Here is a 19,765-nt window from a genome sequence, read left to right on the forward strand (position 1 = left end):
CCTCCCTCGGGCAGGGTGTGCGGCGTGCGGGTCTCTCGCAGGCTGCGGGAGGCTTCACCCGCGCTCCTCGGGAGGGACCCTCTGAGGTGCCCTGGCCCCGGGCAGGGCGAGGGCCCCACTCGGTACCGGCGGGTTTGGTGGGCAAGCGGGGGTGGGAGCTCCGCTCGGTGCCGGTGGAGCAGGTAGCTGTGCTTCTCGGGCCCGTTGGGGGTAGAAGGGGAGGCACAAGCGCTCCTGCCAAAAACGGGTAACGGTGCAAAAGCCCGAAGCTGCTGGCGTGGGGAGGCCTGCAAGGGTGACAGGGGAAATGCCTTGGCATGGGGAGTCCCAGACGTGGCCACGGTGGTTGCCCCCCGTTGCTGCACCTTCACAGCTGGACCCGTGCCAGTCACTGGCCTCCCCTCTCTGGAGATTGCCGCTGGGAAGGCTAGCCTTTAGACTGGTGGATCAGGTGTTCGGCTTTTGTGTCTGTGTGTTTCATTAATACAGGGGTAATTGCACTGGTTTAAGACTCAGTGGCATAACCTGACCCGTGTGCTGCACTGCACAGCCCTCTCTGGCCCTCACCCTCGCTTGGTGCTTGTGTTCAGGCAGAGACCAAGCACGGGCAGGCTCAGAGAGCTGACCTAAAATCCAATGAACAAGATGAAGGTTTTGGGATGGAAGCAGCATGATCCCCTCACTACACAGTCAGTGTGCGAAGGAGCCTAGGTGCGAGGTGGGAACTTGCAGCCAGAGGTGCGGTGGGAATGGGAACCCAGCAGCAGCTGAGATGAGGGTAGGGTTGCCCGGGTCCTGGCACACCAAAAGTTGGGCCAGCACAGATGAAAGGCAGTAACAGGAGTGGGAGAGTAGGAACCCCTTAGCATGATCTGCTGCCTGGGGAAGAGGAGCTGCAGAGTATTGGGGATGCAAAAGCATAGTTTGCCATCTTTGTTTTCAAGTCTCTGCTGTGCCAGCATGTGTGTGACCAAAGAGGTCACGAAGGGTGATGGTGTGTGGAGTAGGGAGTCCATTTGGATTCATCCAGGCTGCAGCTGATGCCCTGGCAATGGGAAAGGAGAGCCAGGATGAGACTGAGGAAGCATGGGATCCCTGAGGACGTTTTTACAGTGCAGTGGCAGTACCCAGAAACTGTACAGTGTTATTTACTTGGGGGGACCTGACTTAAGGCTTTGAAAATACAGAGTCATGACAGCACAAGAGGTCAATACCTTTAAAATAGCTTCTCACAGCAATGAAAGGATATGTATTCTTCCATGCTTCTTAACTGTGAATAGCTCTCTTACTGTTGTTTCACAATTTGCGTTGTTCCTCAGTCCAGCAGACCATTGCTGCTGGAAACATTTGTGGCCCCAGCTGGGCAGGGGCATCTTTGGCAGCAGGGCAGAGAGGGCACCACTGGCCCCATGCTCGGAGCCACCATGCCACACTGGCCACGGCCCTGGAGCTGAAGCGGAGCAAGGGGAGCTGCTGCCAGCTGGCAGGGGATGAGGGAGCCCCAGGCAGCTCTAATTTTCACCCAGGGCTGGGGCTAGGCAGGGACTGGGGCAGGTAGCCAGTTCCAAGACAGCTTGCTTCTCTGCTGCAGCTCAGCAAGCCAGGCAGCCTGGCCTCAGGTTTCTCTATGGTCTCCTTGCTGAGATGGAAAAGGGTGATCCGTGGTGTCTTGATGTTTCAAAATGCTCTTTTTTATTTTAAATGCTTAACTACAAGAAGGAACTAATATGGCCAGGTACAAAATAGCATACACAAAGCACCTAAATCTGAACTTCCTACAGAAATGCAGCATGAGTGGGAATGGGCTGCCATTAGGATTACAGGGTCAGGTTGTGCCTCGAGTGAAGTCTTGTGATTGTATAAAGCTGTTAGATTGCATTTTCTTTAAAGCTGCGCTGTACAGCGTTTTGTTGTTGCTACTGTTTGACCGCATGAATGTTATTTTTATTCAGCAGAAGATTGTCTGGCTCAGTGTGATAATGACTGCAAAGCTTACTGCTGTGATGGGACTACACCCTACTGCTGTTCATATTATGCCTACATTGGAAATGTCCTTTCGTAAGTATATTTGCACTTTAGAAAAAAAACTGATGTGCTGTGCTCATGGACTTGATGTAAACTTGGGTTGGGAGAAACTGTTTTGGCAATAAACAGTGGCAGGGTTTGGGTTTTTTTGGTTTTGGTTTGGTTTGTTTTTTTCCTTGCTGGTAACAAACATCGGTATTCCTCTAAAGTCTCATGTTGCATATATTTTTTAAGCATACCAGAAAGCTTGGTAAAATTGAGGGTTATGTCCTTAGCTTGTGTACAGTAATATACTTTGTGGAAGTAAGCTTTAGAGGTGGTGAGAACTTTGTTTCAAGCTCTTCAGGTGAAAAGGACTGTGAATAGAAATCTTGTGGGTTTTGTTGAAATGATTTGTTACAATACCTGAGTAAAACCACTCATATTACTTGTATTTGAGATTCTTTTTGCTTTGAGTACTTTTTCTTTTCTCCTTTTCATTGACTTGTTTGTTTTTGTTAAATGGTGTTTTGGCTTTTGGTGGAATTTATTGGATAGATTCTAGGTGAGGGTGATCTGACTCCTTAATACTGTGATATGAATAGCATGTTTCACAGTTCTTAAAAAAAAAACACACAGCAGGTGAAATGGAGTGGTTATGAATATTTCCTATCTAGAGAAAAATACAAGAGTAAACTTGATTAAAAACATAGGCTCCGGTGCATCTTAAACAGATGCTCTGTATCAGTGAGGAAGAAGAGAAGCTTGCGTGCTAGTGGATCTGAGTATGCTCTGGGCTTACAACCCTCAAGTAGTACACTCACATGGGAGGACAAACCTAAACAAAACATAAAATGTCGGTCTTCAAGATAGGGCATATTACCTTCTGTTTTGTCAATGCCACAAGTAATTTACTTAACCTTTAGCATTCAGTCTGTAATGTATTTTTGGTTTATATTCTTGACTAAAACCAGAAAAGGAAAAAGGTATGTCATATGGACTGCTCAGTGCTTGGGGAGGAGTGAGTGGGAAGGTGGTAGTTGCTTCTTCTAAAAAGACTCCTCTGTTGCAGGTTTTGTTTGAGCTGTGGTACCTGGGGAACATGCCAGTGTTCTCTTCAGCATATTTTATAGCACTTTGAAGGAGTAGGCAGAGTGATGGTATTTTAATACAGAATTGATCCACAGTTTTTAAAGCAGATCAGACACTTCCTGGGCTAAAGTAAATAAAATGATGATAGAACACCAGAATCCTTCATTCCTCTGAAAAAAAAAACCAAACCCCAAAACGTGTACTTAAGATTGATTACTGTTGGAGAATGACAAGCGATTTTTTTCCCACTCACCTAGGGAATGTCTGCTTTGATCTTTTTTTTTTTTCTTTTCCAAAATTGTTTTTCCATTTACATGCATGGAAGGAGGTGCTGTTTCTGAATCCCTTATTCCAGCTCACATGTGGTTAGGAACAATGGACACAATAGCATAGGTTATCACATTATAAGAAGGAGGCTTCCCATAAAGCAAGTGGATTTCATCTGCCACTTCTACGTGAACATCATTGGCATTTGTCTAGCCTAGTGTCAGAGCTGTGCTTTGGGAAAGATCGACCAGGGGATTCATTGGAGTGATTGCTGAAATGTTCAATCCATGCATTCAGCGTCAGGTTGACATGTAGTCTTTTGTATGTTTATTTAACAAATGTAAACAGCTATTGAATTAGAGCTGAGTGCGAGTGGCTCAGGCACATTGGAAGAGTTTGTGTGTATCTAGATGGTTTTGAGTACTGGAGGGGTTTTACAAGTGCCATTTGCCACAACATATCTCAAAGGAGATATGAGATTCTTCTAATTTTTTATGGTTAAGCACTTCAATTTATAGACTCAAAGACCAGTCATTATACTCCTCTGACCTGACATTTTGCATGATTTGAGTCATAGATACTTTTTTTTTTCCCCTCCTAAAAGTTGTTTAAAGCGTGTCTTCTTTAAACATGTGTAATCTCATTTTGAAAACTTCAGGCAGTAATGAGTTGACCATCTGTCTTGGTAAACTGTTTTATAGTTAATTTACTAACATTGCTAGGAAATTTTGCTGGGAAGTGAAGGTTGAAATTCCTACTGTCAGCTCTTAACTTATCTGCGAGTTTGAAATGTGGCCCTAAATAGCCATCATGACAACTCTCAGCCTTATTCTTGCTGGGTGAACAATGTCAGCCTCACATGTAAGATTTGCTTTGTTTTGCTTTGCCCTGCTCAGGGGTCAATTCTTTGGCTTTCCTTTGAGCTCCCCCTAGTATTTTCACTTCCTTCTTGAAGTGTGGCTAGCAGGGCCGAACACACAGTTTTGACAGAAGCCTTGCTAGGATTTTTTTTTTTTCCTGTATCTTTCAAGTACCTATTTTGAAGCAGCTGTCTGTGATGATCACAGAAGACATAAATGAACTTACCAATTTGTTCCATCTCTGAGTCCTTAAGTCATGGTCTTCAAAGCATGTCTACTGCTTTAAGCCTGCAAACTGTTCTTTGCTAGGGTTACTATCTTGCATTTAGTTGCATTGCAAAAGATGTTACTGTGACTTTAACTATGGTCCACAAGAATAACCTCTTTTCATTATTTGGCACTATATTGGTAATTTTTTTATGTGCAAGCTTTTCCCACAGAAGTTTCATTTTGCCTCACCCCCAAATGACAAACTGATCAAATTACATTAGAAGACGACACAATCCCTGGAATTGGGAAATGGCCACTAGCAACTTACCTCCTTATGTCTTTCTGTTAACAACTGTGTATTGAAACCTTTTAAAGAACCATTTTTAATCCAGTGAGCTATGTGTCCACGTAATGCTCTTCCTTAAATATCCTTCTTTTCCCATGTGTCCACGTAATGCTCTTCCTTAAATATCCTTCTTTTCCCATGTCACCATTTTTGACCTTACTGTCTACACCAGACAATGGGCTGGATCTGCATGGGTGCTTTCAGAAGTGCCTTTTTTACTGTCTTAAACATCATTAGTAGTCCTCAGTGTTGTGCTGTCTCCTCTGCTTCTTTGGAGGTTGCCTATGCTTCTTCATTCGTTTACCACTAATTTCTCTGCTCTCTCCATTATTTATAAATCTCCATGTTTTTCTGAAGTTTCTGTTCTCCTCTGGGATGGATATTTTCACAATCATTACTTTCTCAGTTTTGGAAAGGCCTTTTTGGTGTGCAGTAAGTTCTTTTTAAACAGTTCTCCGTTTTGTTTCACGCCTCTCACTCTTATCTTTCTAGACCAGTATGCCAGCAATTGTGCAAACAGACTATAAACGCCAGGCAATAATGTATATACTGATTTTAAAACAGTGTGACTAGATCATGATCCCTGATACTTAAGTTGCTTGTAGCTTTTAGGTGATTAGTTAACTCTCTTCACTCATTAAAATGAGATTCAACATTGAGATATTCCATGTAGGGTTTTAGAATTTTCTGTTTTAAGAAATTGTCATCTTTTTAGGACACCAGGGAATTTTTTTTCTTTAGTCTGATGAGGTTTTCAGCAAACATCCTCCAGGCTGTGTGCATCTGTGATTAGCCTGTTTTTCTTTGCCCACATGAAGAACAGATGCAGAGTTACCGGCTCACTCTAGTATCAGTATTTCAAGGCCTGTAAGAGATATTCCAGTAACTCCATCTTTAGTTGGACTACAGGTATAATCTGTAACCATTCAAGGTCTGTGACTGGGTGATCTGTAATCCCATGAGCAACTCTAATATAAAATAACACATCCTTAGCCTTTCAGAGCCAGTTGTTACAGCATTAATGTTCCAGCTATATTTCCCTTCCTACTAGTTTTCAATAGCTACAGCCTGTCATTATTTCCTCTGATGCATATGCATTTCCTCCTGTTTATTTGCTCAGCATCTAATAAGTTAGCCCTTCTAAAAATGTTTTTTTCTTGGACAAATTAATGTTTGGACTTGCGCAACATAAGAGCTGTATCTGTGGGATGAAGGAAAAGGTGCAGGGATGCTTGAGTGCTCAGACTCTTCTTCCTGCCCACCTTTTCACTCCCTACCAGAAGAAGACTTGGAGTCACCCTTCTCAGCCTTCATCATCATCCTAGCTCTTCGACTCAAGAAACCCAAACTGCCTTCCTCCTCAGAAGCTAGTTTCTAAGCTCTTAAATCATTTGTGACTAACCTTTTACCAGTTTCCCCATGCTGCATCTGCTTCTGCAGCTTGCTACCAGGCTAGGGACTGCGAGAACAGCAGCATGTTTTCTCCGTGACAGATGTTCCAGGTTTGCCCACAACAGTATCTCCTTAACTAACCAACAGGCAGCATTTTGCCTTCTGTCACTCAGAGGAGTTGGAGACATCTGGTTATTGCCTTCAGCTCCAGCCACAAGCCTCACAGCTCCTCAGAGGTGGGAGTTGGTACAACAGGTGTTTCTTCTGCAGAACCCAAATTTGAGTGTGTGTTTCTGACAGTACTCTTTGTATTTGCTTCTAATGGGCCCCAGATTGTCTGGCCCTCGTGCTTATCCTGGTGGCTGTGGGAATTTCTGTGGGCTAATTTCCAGTTTAGTCTTTTCCACCATGTTGTGCCTTGTGTTCAGCATCACAGGTGACTTCTGAGCTGTGGGAAGCTCTCTGGGCAGAGATGTCAGTAGTTGTGTGCTGTTGGGGGTGGTTCTGGATGCTGCCTTTGCTCTTTCACATCACTTCATTGCCAGCAGCTGTGAGTTGATGTGAAGTAATCCCAGATTCTGGGTAAATAATGAAGCAAAGATGACAAATAGTCCAGCTGTTCTTTCAAATAAATAGTTAGGCCAGTGGGGTTCAGTGGAAGTGAAGGCACTTACACACAGATTTGGCCCACAGTATTTAAGAAAACTCACTGATAAAATATTCAGCCCTGGTGATTGGTCCACATTTTCCTGGGTAAGTCTTAAAGGCTAGGAAAGTGCAATACTGATTTAAGCAGCAGAAGAAAGCTAAGATGCAGTGATGCTACACGTTACAATGCAAAGTGTACCAGGTTTCTTGGTAAATGTCTTCAGAATGACTTAATCTAAGGCAACTTTTATTTAGAAAAACAAAACAACATATGATTCCAAGGACTTAAAAAGTAACTGGAGGAAAAAGTAAATGAAAACTTTAGAGAACAATGATCTCATTACAGGTAGTAGATGGTGATTTGCAAGAGAGTAGGTAGAAAAATCTTACCAGAGATAATGAGGAAGCAACAGCATGTTCAGTGACTGCTGAAGTCTCAGGTGTTATTTACATGAATTTAATGTATGTTGGAGGGAGGGAGTTTTTTGGGTGGTTTTGTTTTGTTTTGTTTTAAGTCTAGGGGTTGCACAATGTGGCCAGGAAGGAAGGAAGGAAGGCAGGCAGAGAGAATAGGAGGAAAAGAGGCAGAGAATACATTTAGCATAAAAATTCTGTGCGTGCCTCAGCCTGCAAAGCTGAAGAAAAAGCCATGTGTAGTCTATCTTAACTGTAGCATTTGACGTGAAGTACTTCATATCCAGTAGTACTTTTGAGAAAAGCAGCTGACTTCGGAGAATGGCATTTTTGTTCATGAAAGGAAGAATGTTGCTTAAGCTGATTGACTTGATATAAGAATATGAGATGGAGGGTGGATATGGAGGAGGAGTGCACCAAAGGACAGGATTAACATTTTAAGAGTTAGGAATATGGAGACATATCCTCTGGAGTTCATAGTGAATTAAAAAAAAAAAAAATCAGGAAGCTTGGCATTCACTGTAGATTCCAAATAATTAAAATTAGATGCTTTCAGGCATCCCACAGTAAATATGCGAAGCAGCATATGGGTTGGGGATGGTTCTATGTCTGCATTACACTTGTATGGTACTCTGCTTAAAATAAAATTGTGTTCCTCTTCATCAACATAGATTGAAGCACTTTGGGACAATATGTAAAACTGCAATTTACCTGGCAGTTGCCATTTCATGCTTCTGGGTCTGTGGCTTCTGATACGATGCCAGACGTGTGAAAAGGCTGGCTCAATAATTATTTTTTACATTTTGCTTGAGCTGTGGCTTCTAATCAGGAGAGCATGCAGAGCAGAGCCTGAGGATGCTTGTGCTGAGTGCTGGGGGCTGGCTATAAACCTGACATTGAAGAAGGCAAGACTGATAATTAGACTAAAACCATTTCACTTTCATTCTGTCTAAGAAGTGAATAGCAGTTCAGCCTTTAATCCTTGGTCTTCAACATCTGGAGTACCTGTGGAAGCATGCTATTTGTGCTTCCTGGGAAAACCTCTGCAAGAGAGGCATCCAACTCTCTCTGTGCAGGAGGTTGATTAACCACAGCTTAGAGACAGATCTAGGACCATGTTTTCATTGTAACATCTACTGGAGAGAGAACTGGTATTTGAAATGTGACCTTTGCAAAGTGAACTTCCAGTTGTTTTTTGTTCCGTGCCTATTGTCTCAGTTCATATCCTTTAGCTGAGACTGTGCAGTCAGATTTATGACCAGAGCAGTATCTGCTCTTGATGACGGCAGCAGAGGAAACCCTGTCAGCACCAGAATTAAAACATGGGGTGCCTCTTCTTTAGCCCTTTGTGTTTTTATTTCTGACCCTGTGTTGTGACAAGCAGCTCAAAGTGGTGAAAAAACTGTTTTGCTTGCAAAACAGTGGCTCTCACAAGATAGCTCATGCTTCAAGTCTCCCACCTCTTGGTTTTTTTGGGTGTTTAACTGTCTTGAAATGTTTGGGACTAATGGGTTCAGATTCTTTTGTTTGATCGTCTTTGGAAGTTTAGGGGTTTTATTATAGTAGGTAGCCAGTTTAGTGAAAACTGGGTCTTTGTAAACATGTGAGTTCAATTGTTCATAAGAAAAAAGGCTAGCACAGTTCTGCGCTCAAACTTGAGTTGTTGACATCCCTGTGGATCATCTGTTTTTCATCATTTGGAAGATTGTTAGAATTTGGCCTGAAAATTGAAGCATTAAGGTATAAATCACTGAAATGCTTTCTGTGGCTTACAGAAAACTCTGAAGGGGGGGAAATAAACATTCATAGGAGTTCAGTGGAATTAACTTGCTTATACTGCACTGTTTATTTTGAAAAGATTTTTCAGTGAGAAGGAGAGATTGTTTTGTGTTTATCACTTGCAGTGGTCTGTTTTGGAAGCCTGTAGGATTTTCCCATAAGGTTCGGTCATGTGAAAGATAAATGTTTTCTTAACACTCAGTAAGACTGATGTAAAGGCTGATCCTGGAGATTATGTTGATCACAAGAGGACTGTCCTTTCTTCATGAGAATTTTACCTTCTGTCTGTTATTTTATACCCCCTCACGCACTTTTCCCTTTTTCAAGTGGGGGAGAGGTCCACCTCTCAATCCGATAAGAACCTGTAACTTTGTTCAGTCATCTGTATATCCAAAGCTTTTGAGATAATTCAGGTAGTCTGCTAGGCACCAGTTCAGCAGAGTAGTTAAATGCATTTGTAACTTCAAGACAGTGAGTAGATGCAATGGATAGAGTCCTCATCTTGTTGAAATCAATAAGCTAATTACTTCAGTGGGGATTTCATGTACTTGGCTCTAATGGGACAAGTTGTAAGCTGAAGTACCTTTTTGAATCCAAGTGTTAGAAAAAAACATTTTTTTCTTTCTTTTTTCTTTTAATCACCATGGTACCTTCCACGTTCACTGCCACTTCATGCTCCTTTGCTCCCAGTTCAAGCACTGCTTAATAAGGTGTGTTGCTCCTGGAGTGTCAGGAGATACACAGGACAAATCCCACCTCATCTGACTCATCCACTCCCTGCACATCCAATGCATATGTGCCTCCCCTACCCCCAGCTGGACAATTTCTATTTTATTGGCTAATTCTGAGATTTCACTGAGTTTATGGTATTCTCAGAGGATGTCTGTTGCATTTTGTAACTGGTTGCTCTGTACTAAGTATTATCACACCAACTCAGAGCAGGGTCATTAATGAAGTTACTTCTGGGTCAGAAGCTGTGCAAGAGGGCCATTCGATGTTGATGCTGCACATAGTGTAATTGCAGCCAACCCAAAGAAAACCTTAGCACTAATTCAGTACTTGAATAATATTGTCCTGGAAAGGTAAACTCTCATTCTAATCTTAATGCGCCTCTTTAAGGGACAGAAACAAAGTTCGGTGTATGTGACTGAGCTATTAAAAATTAAAGGAAATGAACTATTAATTCACAGGGCAGCCACAAGTTCCTTTGAAATTTATAACCACAACTAGATAGGAATTCCACAGTTAATATAAACTTTAGAAATTCAGTGAAGTTTTCTCAATTATTATTCCCTGTTTAAAAAAGAAAAAAGTTGCGACGTTTACTTTCAGAATCACTTCCGCTGTCATAAAAACTGTTTTTTTTCCTGTAATGAATTATTTTTGTAAAGTACAGGATTTCTCCTGGGACTTACTCCATACATAAGTATTTAGTATGGGATGGAGAGGCGCTAATACCACAAACTCGGCAGACATGTTTCATCATTGTGTCTCCCTCTGTTGGCTCATCCACACAGATAAGAGATTTTTACTGCTGTCATTAAATGGAGTTATTCCTTTTGCTCATAAGGGAGGCTTGGTTTAATGCTGAATGTTCCAGCTTCTCTCTCTTTATTGAGGCTCATGGTACAGTTTGGCATAAGCACAAGAGGTACTAAGGATCTACAGCTATTGTTGAAACATCTGTTCATCAGCCAAGACTCAGCAAACCTTATTTTTAGGTGCCTTGTGGACTTTCTCTGCTGCAACTGAAGGGTAAAGGGAGTGTGCAGACTGTCTCTACCCCAGTCCTTCATACAGTCTGTGGTCAAGATGACTAATAAAGGTATAATTAGGGTACTGCTGCCCTGTAGCTATTTCCAGCTGCTGAGCAGCCCATAGGGCACCAGTGTTAGTGAACTAGGAATAACATGTAAAATGCAATCCCAAATGTGTGTGTTCATCCTATCACATTAACTGCAGTTTTGGTCTCTAATACTATCTACTGATTATTCCTGTTGTGCCTGTGCATTTGATTTTTTTCTTCCAACAGCAGGGTAAGAGAAGGCCTGGATGTAAGCAGTGCTCCATTTCCTTTCCTTTTTCCCCTTTTTCCCCTTTTTCCCCTTTTTTCCCCCACTGGTGCTCCCTCCTCGTCCCCAGTAAAAGGAACAGAATATAAATCCTCATTTGGGACAGGAGGGAAGCAGTTAGCCTTGGAGGGTGGCATGTCCCTCCATGGAAGGGGAGGTACCAGCTTCACGAGCAGATGCCTTGCACTGCAGAGGTCAGAGCCCCGCAGGAGCAGTTTGCAACCCTCTGGGTAAGGTAACTTAAACGGGAGAGAACAGGAAGGTTGTCAAAGGAGAAGGCAGAGGATTGCAGCTGTTGCCTATTGTCTTTCCTACATGATGCGTGTATGTATGTACACATGTATATATACGTGTGTGTATGTATACACACAATTTTTATCTTAGAATGTATTTTCTCCTGAAATTCTACTTTGCCATTTTCCTACACCACTAAAACCACCTAGAGTAGCGTCTGGTATTACAATCCTCTTCGGTATCTGTGTTGTGGAAGCACCACATGGGCAGTGCCTGTCGGCAGCACTTGGTGTTTGGAGTTCAAGGCACCGTGAACCTGTGAGACCCCCATGCCAGAAGTGCGCCAGGTTGGCTGGCCTCTGAGACTTCAGCTGCCATGGTGAACAGGGAGGAGGGAGAAGCACTGCAGAGCATTTATTCCTCTGTCACGGTGCCTCTGCAGTAGATCTGCGGAGAAAAAGAGAAGCAGAAATATTCTGATAGCAGACTGAGGAGAATTCAGAAATAGAATACAAGCAGTGGAGAGACCCCAAATTAATTACTTATGTATAAGTAGCACTTGTAATATGATGGTGTTTAAACAGTACATGACAGCAGCTCTTCATTCTTTTGTTTGGATCAAATCCTTCAAGTCCCTGAGCTTTTGGGCCTCTCCTCATCTGCTGCTTTGGAAATGTAAACCAGGAGGAGAGAAAATAAGCAGCCAGCATAAATTTAACACTTCATTTTTCATTGTTGGGACTAAAGCAACTCTTAAGAGTGTTTTGTACAAGACCTTGTTGAAGTGTATCTCTTGGAATCTTTGAGATTTTCCTGGAATAGTAACAAGAATTTTGTTAGTGCAATATTTTCTATAAAGAATACAGCTTCTTTGTAAACATCTTTGCTTTCCACTTGTGTAGGATATTATCTTCGGAGGGTTCCCAAATATTTATGATTGTCAGTTGTTTCAGTCATGCTCACAATATCCTGTCAGGCAAGGCAACAGTGTCTGGGCATTGCCTGTCTGCCATCCGTGTAGAGTGTGCTCCTGCTGGTGGAGAGTTCCTCAGTTCTAAAAGCAGTATAAACTACCACAAATAAAGATGAATTATATGGGTTATGGGCAGAATTTTAATTACTTAGAGCCGGGGTTTGATGTCTGAATATAGGCATTGAATATGTCATGGATAAGCATATTCAGATGAAAACCTCCTGGGATGGAGAATGGCCTTGCATGTGAGGAGTCCTTGTGTGCCATGTCCAGCACATAAGTGCTCAGCTGTGAGTGACCAGCCTTGGTGTTAATTAATCTTAGTAATATTTCCACAAACCTATTTTGCCATGTGCAGACGTTGCATTTTTTTAAGAGGAGTTATTTTTGTCAGACTTTCTGTTTGCTGACATCTCTGCTCTGGGGCACAGCTTCTCCCACACTGCAGTGTGCCAACCACTTGCTATTCTGCGTGGTCCTAGTCCCCAAAGACCTTGATACGGCTTTGTCCGATGATAGCTAATATATTTACATGGCTGAAGGCTAATATTGTTTGTTCAGTCCATGGCAGTAACCCTGTGTTTGGCTTGGAAATAGATGGCCTATTTACATAAACTGAAATTATGAAAATGGATGACAGGATCGCCAATCTGCTTACCTCGCATTGCTTTCCTCCAGTGGCTCCTTGCAGGGATAATTTGATACTAAATTCCAGTGGAGAGGGAAAGAATATAGCTTCAAGGGGATGGGGGATGTATGAAAAGTTATGGCCCTTATTCTCCATTTTCGACAATATTTAAATTTGAAGTAAAGCACAATGCATCATTGTTCCTGAGCCTTCACGATTGTTGAACAAAACTTAATGATTGAATTAGCATATTTCCAGAAATGTAATAAAATACCAGCTTGACAATAATACTTTCAAAAGACTTACATGACAGGGGTGCTGTAAACATAGTGACATGTCTGCTGTATGCTTCAAATAGTATGCTACATTAAGGTAACGTGCTGAGATGAGGAGGGAAGCTATGGTATTTAACGTTTGTATTTGGTAAGCTTACGTGGTCGCTATCTTCTAGCATAATTTCTTTTGCATTAAAATCAAGAGAGGAAATTTTTCCTGCTTGCTCCTCACACACCTCCCCAGTCATCCTTTCTTGAAGTAGGTGAGAATGAAATGGCCTCTATGGCGTGGGTGCCTGTGCTAGCAGGCGATGGATTTGATGAAGGAAGGTCTTTTCACTTTAGCCGCAGAAGTAAGAATTTGTTCTATTTTGGGCCTGTGCTGGTCAGATATTTTGAAGCTGTCAGCAAGCAGATAGGTACAGGGTCTCTCTCCCGTATTCCTCTGCAGTCACGGGCTGAGAGCAGCTGCTTACAAGCTGACCTCCAGACTGGCGTTTGCACAGCAGACAGTGGTCGGTATTGTTTATCCAGTGGGGACAGTCACCTCTGCATGTGAACTGGCCCATGCACTGCTAGGGAAACAGCCCCAGTTTACATCACTCCGATTTAGCAAGTTACAAAGCAACTTTGTTTTGGTTTTTGGGCCGTGAATCCTTGTTTAAAGGAGGGAAGGTCTTTTTTTATCTCCTACAAGGGAGGTTTTATTCTGCGTATCTGTGAGTAGTTACGCAGAAGGATGCCCCAGTAGCCATCTGAAGAGCCCTGCTATCCCCTCTGAAGGGCTGGGAAGCATTGCTGGGGCATCCCACTTGGGCAGGTGGGTGGTAGGGGGCTGCAGGGAGGCTGTTGTGATTGTCAGAGAGAAGCCCTGGGCTCTCTTAGAGTGGCCACTAGACTATCAGATATTTTTAGGAGTCCAGAAGAATAACGCCTATAGCTTATCTCTATGTCATTTGAAATCTGTCAGGTACCTTTGAGACAGCAGCAGTTAAGTTTCTGTATACTTCTGGCTTATTTTCCTTCCAGAGATTTGTTGTCATCACAGAGGTACTTACAATCCCAAATAACCCTGGGAACTTGCAACAACTAGGTTAGATTCTCATTAAAGGTTGACTCATCTCTTCCATGAAGAAGTTGCATTACTTGGGAGTTCTTGTTGCTTAAAGCATGGGGAGGTTGCTCCCCAGGGAGGAGGCTTGCTGGCTCACCCAGAAAATCATGGGGACTCTTTCTGAAGAGCTTCTAGCTGCCCAGACTGCATGGGGGAGAGCAGGGCTGTGTCAAAGATGGAAAACTACTGCTTGGTACTCTGTTGCTATGCCTCGTTGTATACTGGGGTTTAAAGAATTTTTGATGGCATTTGTGCTCCATAATTGAAGGAAATTAAATTGGTAGCTAGAAGGTCTTCCCCCGAGTGTGTGTGCTTGGTGGAGGCTTGACACCCCTGCCTGTCCCAGGTGGATACCAGCATTTTGTCCTCCCTGTCCTGTCCATGGTGCCATGCTTCGGGGAGGGCACAGTTGTGGGTGCATTGGTCCAGCCTGGTGCTCAGCCTTTGCCTGGCAAATAGGGGATGGCTGGAGCGACCCCCCCAGGAGAGGCTGGGACCCCGATGGGGAGGGCATGGAGACCCTGTCGGTGGTGAGAATGTATTCCTGCTGCACCCGTGCCCTCTTGCACTTTCCCAGTGGGGTCCCAAGGCCACCCCATTGGGTTACAACCCTCGCATTGAGGGAAAACGCAGTACCTCTTTTAGCTAATATGAAAGCAATTACTTCTCTATGAGACTGGTAACTGGAAAGTAAGTTACCAGTTAGCAGCCGTTGTTTAAATCTGACGGAGCTACAACTCAAGTCAGGGCTTGCACTTTGGCTTTGTTATGTGTCAGTAATTTAATGTATGTTGCAGTTGCTGATAGAGCTTTGTAATGAGATGCTGTTGTTCTTCCAGGCTGAATACTTGCTGTGCTCACAAAAAGCACAGGATATGTGGATATGTGAAGCAAGTCAGCTGATTTATTCCTGTTACCTGTCACTTGCATTGAATGGTTTTAATAAGTGCCAGAACTAACAGCTCCTTCATAGCCCACCAGTACTATTGCTACAGCTGTTGCTATATTTTTATCACTCTCATTTTTTCCTCAACTTGTGTCAGGAGGTACAAACTGTTAATTAACTGAGCAAAATCATAGAATCATAAAATGGTTTGGATTGGAAGGGACCTTAAAGATCATCTAGCTCCAACCCCCCTGCCATGGGCAGGGACACCTTCCACTAGACCAGGTTGCTCAAAGCCCCGTCCAACCTGGCCTTGAACACTGCCAGGGAGGGGACAGCCACAGCTTCTCTGGGCAATCTGTTCCAGTGCCTCACCACCCTCACAGTAAAGAATTTCTTCCTTATATCTAATCTAAATCTACCCTCTCTCAGTTTAAAACCCCTCGTCCTATCTCTAAACTCCCTGTTAAAAGAGTCCCTACCCATCTTTCCTGTAGGCCCTCTTTAAGTACTGGAAGGCTGCTATAAGGTCTTTCCAGAGCTTTCTTTTCTACAGGCTGAATAACCCCAACTTTCTCATCCTGTCCTCATAAGGGAGGTGCTCCAGCCCCCCCATCATCCTTGTGGTCTCCTCTGCACCCGCTCGAGCAGGTCCATGTCTTTCTTATGCTAGGCACAGCACTGCAGGTGGGGTCTCACCAGAGCAGAGTAGGGGGGGAGAATCCCCTCCCTTGACTTGCTGGCCACACTTCTCTTGATGCAGCCCAAGATACAGTTGGCTTTCTGGGCTGTGAGTGCACATTGCTGGCTCATAATCAGTTTTCCATCCACTAAAACTCCCAAATTCACTGCAGGTCTGATCTTAATCCACTCTTTGGTCAGTCTGTATTTGTGCTTGGGATTGCCCCAGCCCATGTACAGGACCTGGCACTTGGCTTTGTTGAACTCCGTGAAGTTTGCAGGGTCCCACCTCTCAAGGCTGTCCAAGTCCCTCTGGATGGCACATCCCTTCCCTCCACCCTGTTGACTGCATCACACAGCTTGGTGTCGTTGGCAGACTTGCTGAGGGTGTGCTCAGTCCCACTGTCCGTGTTACCAACAAAGGTGTTAAACAGCGCTGGTCCCAACACTGATCCCTAAGGAACACTACTCGTCACTGCTTCCACTTGGACATCAAGCCATTGACCACAACTCTTTGAATGCAACCATTGAGCCAATTTTTTATCCACCAAGTGGTCCATCCATCAGATCCGTGTCTCTCTAATTCTGGGACAAGGATGTCATGTGGGACAGTGTCATATGCTTTGCACAAGTCCAGGTAGCTGACATCAGTTGCTTTACCCTTATCCACAAATGCTGTAACCCTGTTGTAGAAGGCCACCAAATTGTCAGGCATGGTTTGCCCTTAGTGAAGCCATATTGGCTGTCACCAATCACCTCCTTATTTTCCATGCACCCTAGCATAGTTTCCAGGAGGATCTGCTTCATGATCTTGCCAGGAACAGAGGTGAGACTGAAAATCCCTCGAGTCACTTGATTTATACTGACATACACTGTCTGAAATTATAGTCCATCATGAGAAGAGCTTTGAGATTTTCCTCCAAAACTGGCAAGCAAAATCTTTTGGGCTGTCTCTGGTCCATTCAGGCGAGTGTTGTAGCAGCTCTGCACACTAAGGGTACCCTGTGCTCCACTGGCCACACTCAGGTGTGAGAAGTAACTTTTTCCTTGGTTTTGTCTTCAAAATCCTCATATTGGCTTTGCAAGAGCAACACAAACCTTTCTGTCCAGGTGCCTATGCTATAAAACAGGGATTGGAGGTTTCTGCCCCTGTGAATTTAGATCTTCAGCTCTGGGTTTTGTGCTCTGACCTGTTTAAGAAGTTGCTTGAGGCTGAACTTTGAACTGACCCCTGTTTTGTAGCCAAGTGTTTCCAGTCCTGTTTTAGTCTTGTGTTTTTAGCTGCTGCTTCCCCAGAAAGTAGCTGATTTTACTTATTGTCTCTGTCCCACCTGCCTGGCCTGCCGGTGAACTTGGAAAGCCCTAATGTTGACTGCAGCAACACAAAAAGCCTCAGCTGTGAGCATGTCACTTGGAAGAGCTACCCTCACCAGGTGTTTGCTCTTCTGCTGTGGCAGCTCCAAACAGGCCCAGGAGCCAAAATTAAACCAGTTTAGGCTAGAAAGTGCAGCTTGTCAACTACAGGACCGTAGTGGTTCAGAGGGAAAAGCTCTCCTTTCTGTTCTTCATGTAGGCTCAGCGTCATAGCTGTTGTTCTCAGGGGGGTGGGAGGGTGGTGGTGGTGGGGGGTGCTGTGCCTCTCATGCTGTAGGGATGCATGGAGGTATGGATCAGCCATCCTGGGGCAGGTTGGGCTGTAGCCTCTGGGTAGGAGCTGTCGCTATCGCTACCCAGGGCGCTGAGCTGCAAGCAAGACATCTCTTCAGAGGAGATTGTGCACTGCAGTGGTGTTACTCCTCAGCCCTAAATGCCGCCTGCTGCTTCTCCCAGGCTGGGAGCTCCATCCTCCCAGAACATGTTTGCCCCAGAGCTGTCCATCCCTGTGAGCAGGATCCCAGCCCTTTTCTCTCTGCCACATGCCAGGGAAGTGCTCTCAAGGGACAGATTGGTGACCTTCCACAGGATGATGCCATTGTGTAACTACTCCTTCATTAAGAAGTTAAAAGGATTAAGAAGTGTCTGACATGTCAGAAAGTGGAGGCAGCAAAGAATTATCGTGTAATGAGGGTTGTTTTCAGTGAGGTTCTTCAGGGATTAGTACTAGCACTGAAAAATTTTCCAGTGCCAGTCAGGACCTTGGATGTAAATGCAAAATCCCTGGTCGTAAATGTGTGTGTGTGTGAGAAAGATACATTTTAAATTAATGCACTTCGGAAGTTCTCAGATGACAGATTTAAGGGGATTTCTGTGACCTTAATTTATTCCTCTTCTGTATACTTCATGGAGCAGCTTTCAATTATATGTATTTCACAGAGCAGTAGGTTTATAACATTTATATATGTCTTCCATGGAGATGTTTTCAATGTGTAAGGGCATGTACATCTCTGTATAGATTGAAATTTGGCCCCTTAATGCATTTTATGTATAGTAGTGTAAAAGCCCCTCTCTGGTCTTGGTATTTCAGACCTGTAAGTGGCTTGGGCCTTTGATGACCAAAAATCTTCAGCAGCTCACATGAAATATGTTGCCAGTCTCATTCCAGCTGTTATTGATTACAACAAAAATTCATCACAGCTGGTGCCAGGCAAAATACTAGTTGGATAGCTCAAACCAGAGGCACAAGGGCCAGAGAATTGTGTGTGCTTTCTCCTTGCAGAGGCAGTACCTCCTGGCCAGGACAAACAACTAGCAAGGCAGTGCAGGGATTCTTTTTTTCTTGTTTTCTGTGGCATAACTTATCTGAAAACAAGATGTGTTCTCCTGTGATGTTAGCACATTAAAAAAGACAGTAAAAATTTCAGCATACTAATTAAGTGATGTTTCAGGAATTCAGTGACAATACAATGAGAAATGATCTATGCAGCCTAATTAAAAACATAATAAAGTGCTTTCCAGCCCCTATGATCAAAAGTGTTTAGGGATCCCAGATCCCCTTTTCATGTATCCAGCCAGAGGTTTACTTCCAGAGGAGAGGTTCTGGGAGGCTTCAGAAGACTCAGACTTTTTGCAGGCAATCTCCTGTGGAGTCATCCCTGACTTTTGGGACACTTGCTTTCCATGACCAAGATTTTACCCCTTGTATTGGAAAACTTCATGTCTTTGTGTATGCTGGCTTCAGTGCACTTACTTCCTGACTTTTTAATCTCGGCACCATGGCTCTTTCCTGTTCCTTTTTTGAAAAGAAAAGAGAACACACATGTACACCTCGAAAAGCCCTTGCATTCTCTTCTTGATTTACTCTGATTTTTGATCCTTCTATACTTTCACTAACATCTTTACATTATTTCTGCTAAACCATAAATATAGCAAATAAACTCTTAAGCAAATGTGACTGCATTCCTATTTTTGAAAGCTGTCCAAGATGGTGAATTAAATGGGGGAAGGAGGAGGGGTTTGGATTGCACTGTGGTTTCTGATAGTTGAATATAGATTGAAAACTCCTTTGAATTAGTGCCATCAGTTGTTATAGAAAATATTACCTAGAGTTTCAGGGCATCTTCTCAAATAAAGGTCAAGAATAGAGTGAAAATAAGCTCTATCCTGTTTTAAATAGATTTCAGTAACAATATATTCATTCTCTTAAGCTACTTAGCATATTTTTCATAGTGGTGTTATACTATGAAATGGGATTTTTTTTAGTTGTATTTTTAGCAAGATACTTTCGAAAAAATCTGCCTTTATATGTCTGTCTCAGGCTTAATTTCTACAGTCTGAAAACAGATTTCTAATGGTCATAAAGATGCCAAGCTGATTTATCTTGAAGTCAACAGGAATCTTGTTGAGGCTGTAGATCTGGACTAGTAATAAATGCCTCTGGTCCATGTGCACAGCGATGGTTGATGCATGGTTCACGTGTGCCATTTTAATCCCTGAAATAAAAGAGGTGGAAA

At 43.4% G+C, this 19,765-nt stretch overlaps 1 protein-coding gene across 1 annotated transcript in view; it reads left to right on the forward strand.

The window, feature by feature from the left end:
* CYYR1 (cysteine and tyrosine rich 1) overlaps nt 1-19,765 on the forward strand; it is a 126,043-nt gene that overhangs the window by 69,604 nt on the left and 36,674 nt on the right. Inside the window, exon 2 of the mRNA XM_026846685.1 lies at nt 1,953-2,058. Within this exon, the coding sequence (XP_026702486.1) occupies nt 1,953-2,058 (106 nt within the window). The remainder of the gene's footprint in view (nt 1-1,952; nt 2,059-19,765) is intronic.

Source organism: Athene cunicularia (assembly GCF_003259725.1).
Source record: "Athene cunicularia isolate RWA chromosome 1 unlocalized genomic scaffold, athCun1 chr1_part1, whole genome shotgun sequence".
NCBI lineage: Eukaryota > Metazoa > Chordata > Aves > Strigiformes > Strigidae > Athene > Athene cunicularia.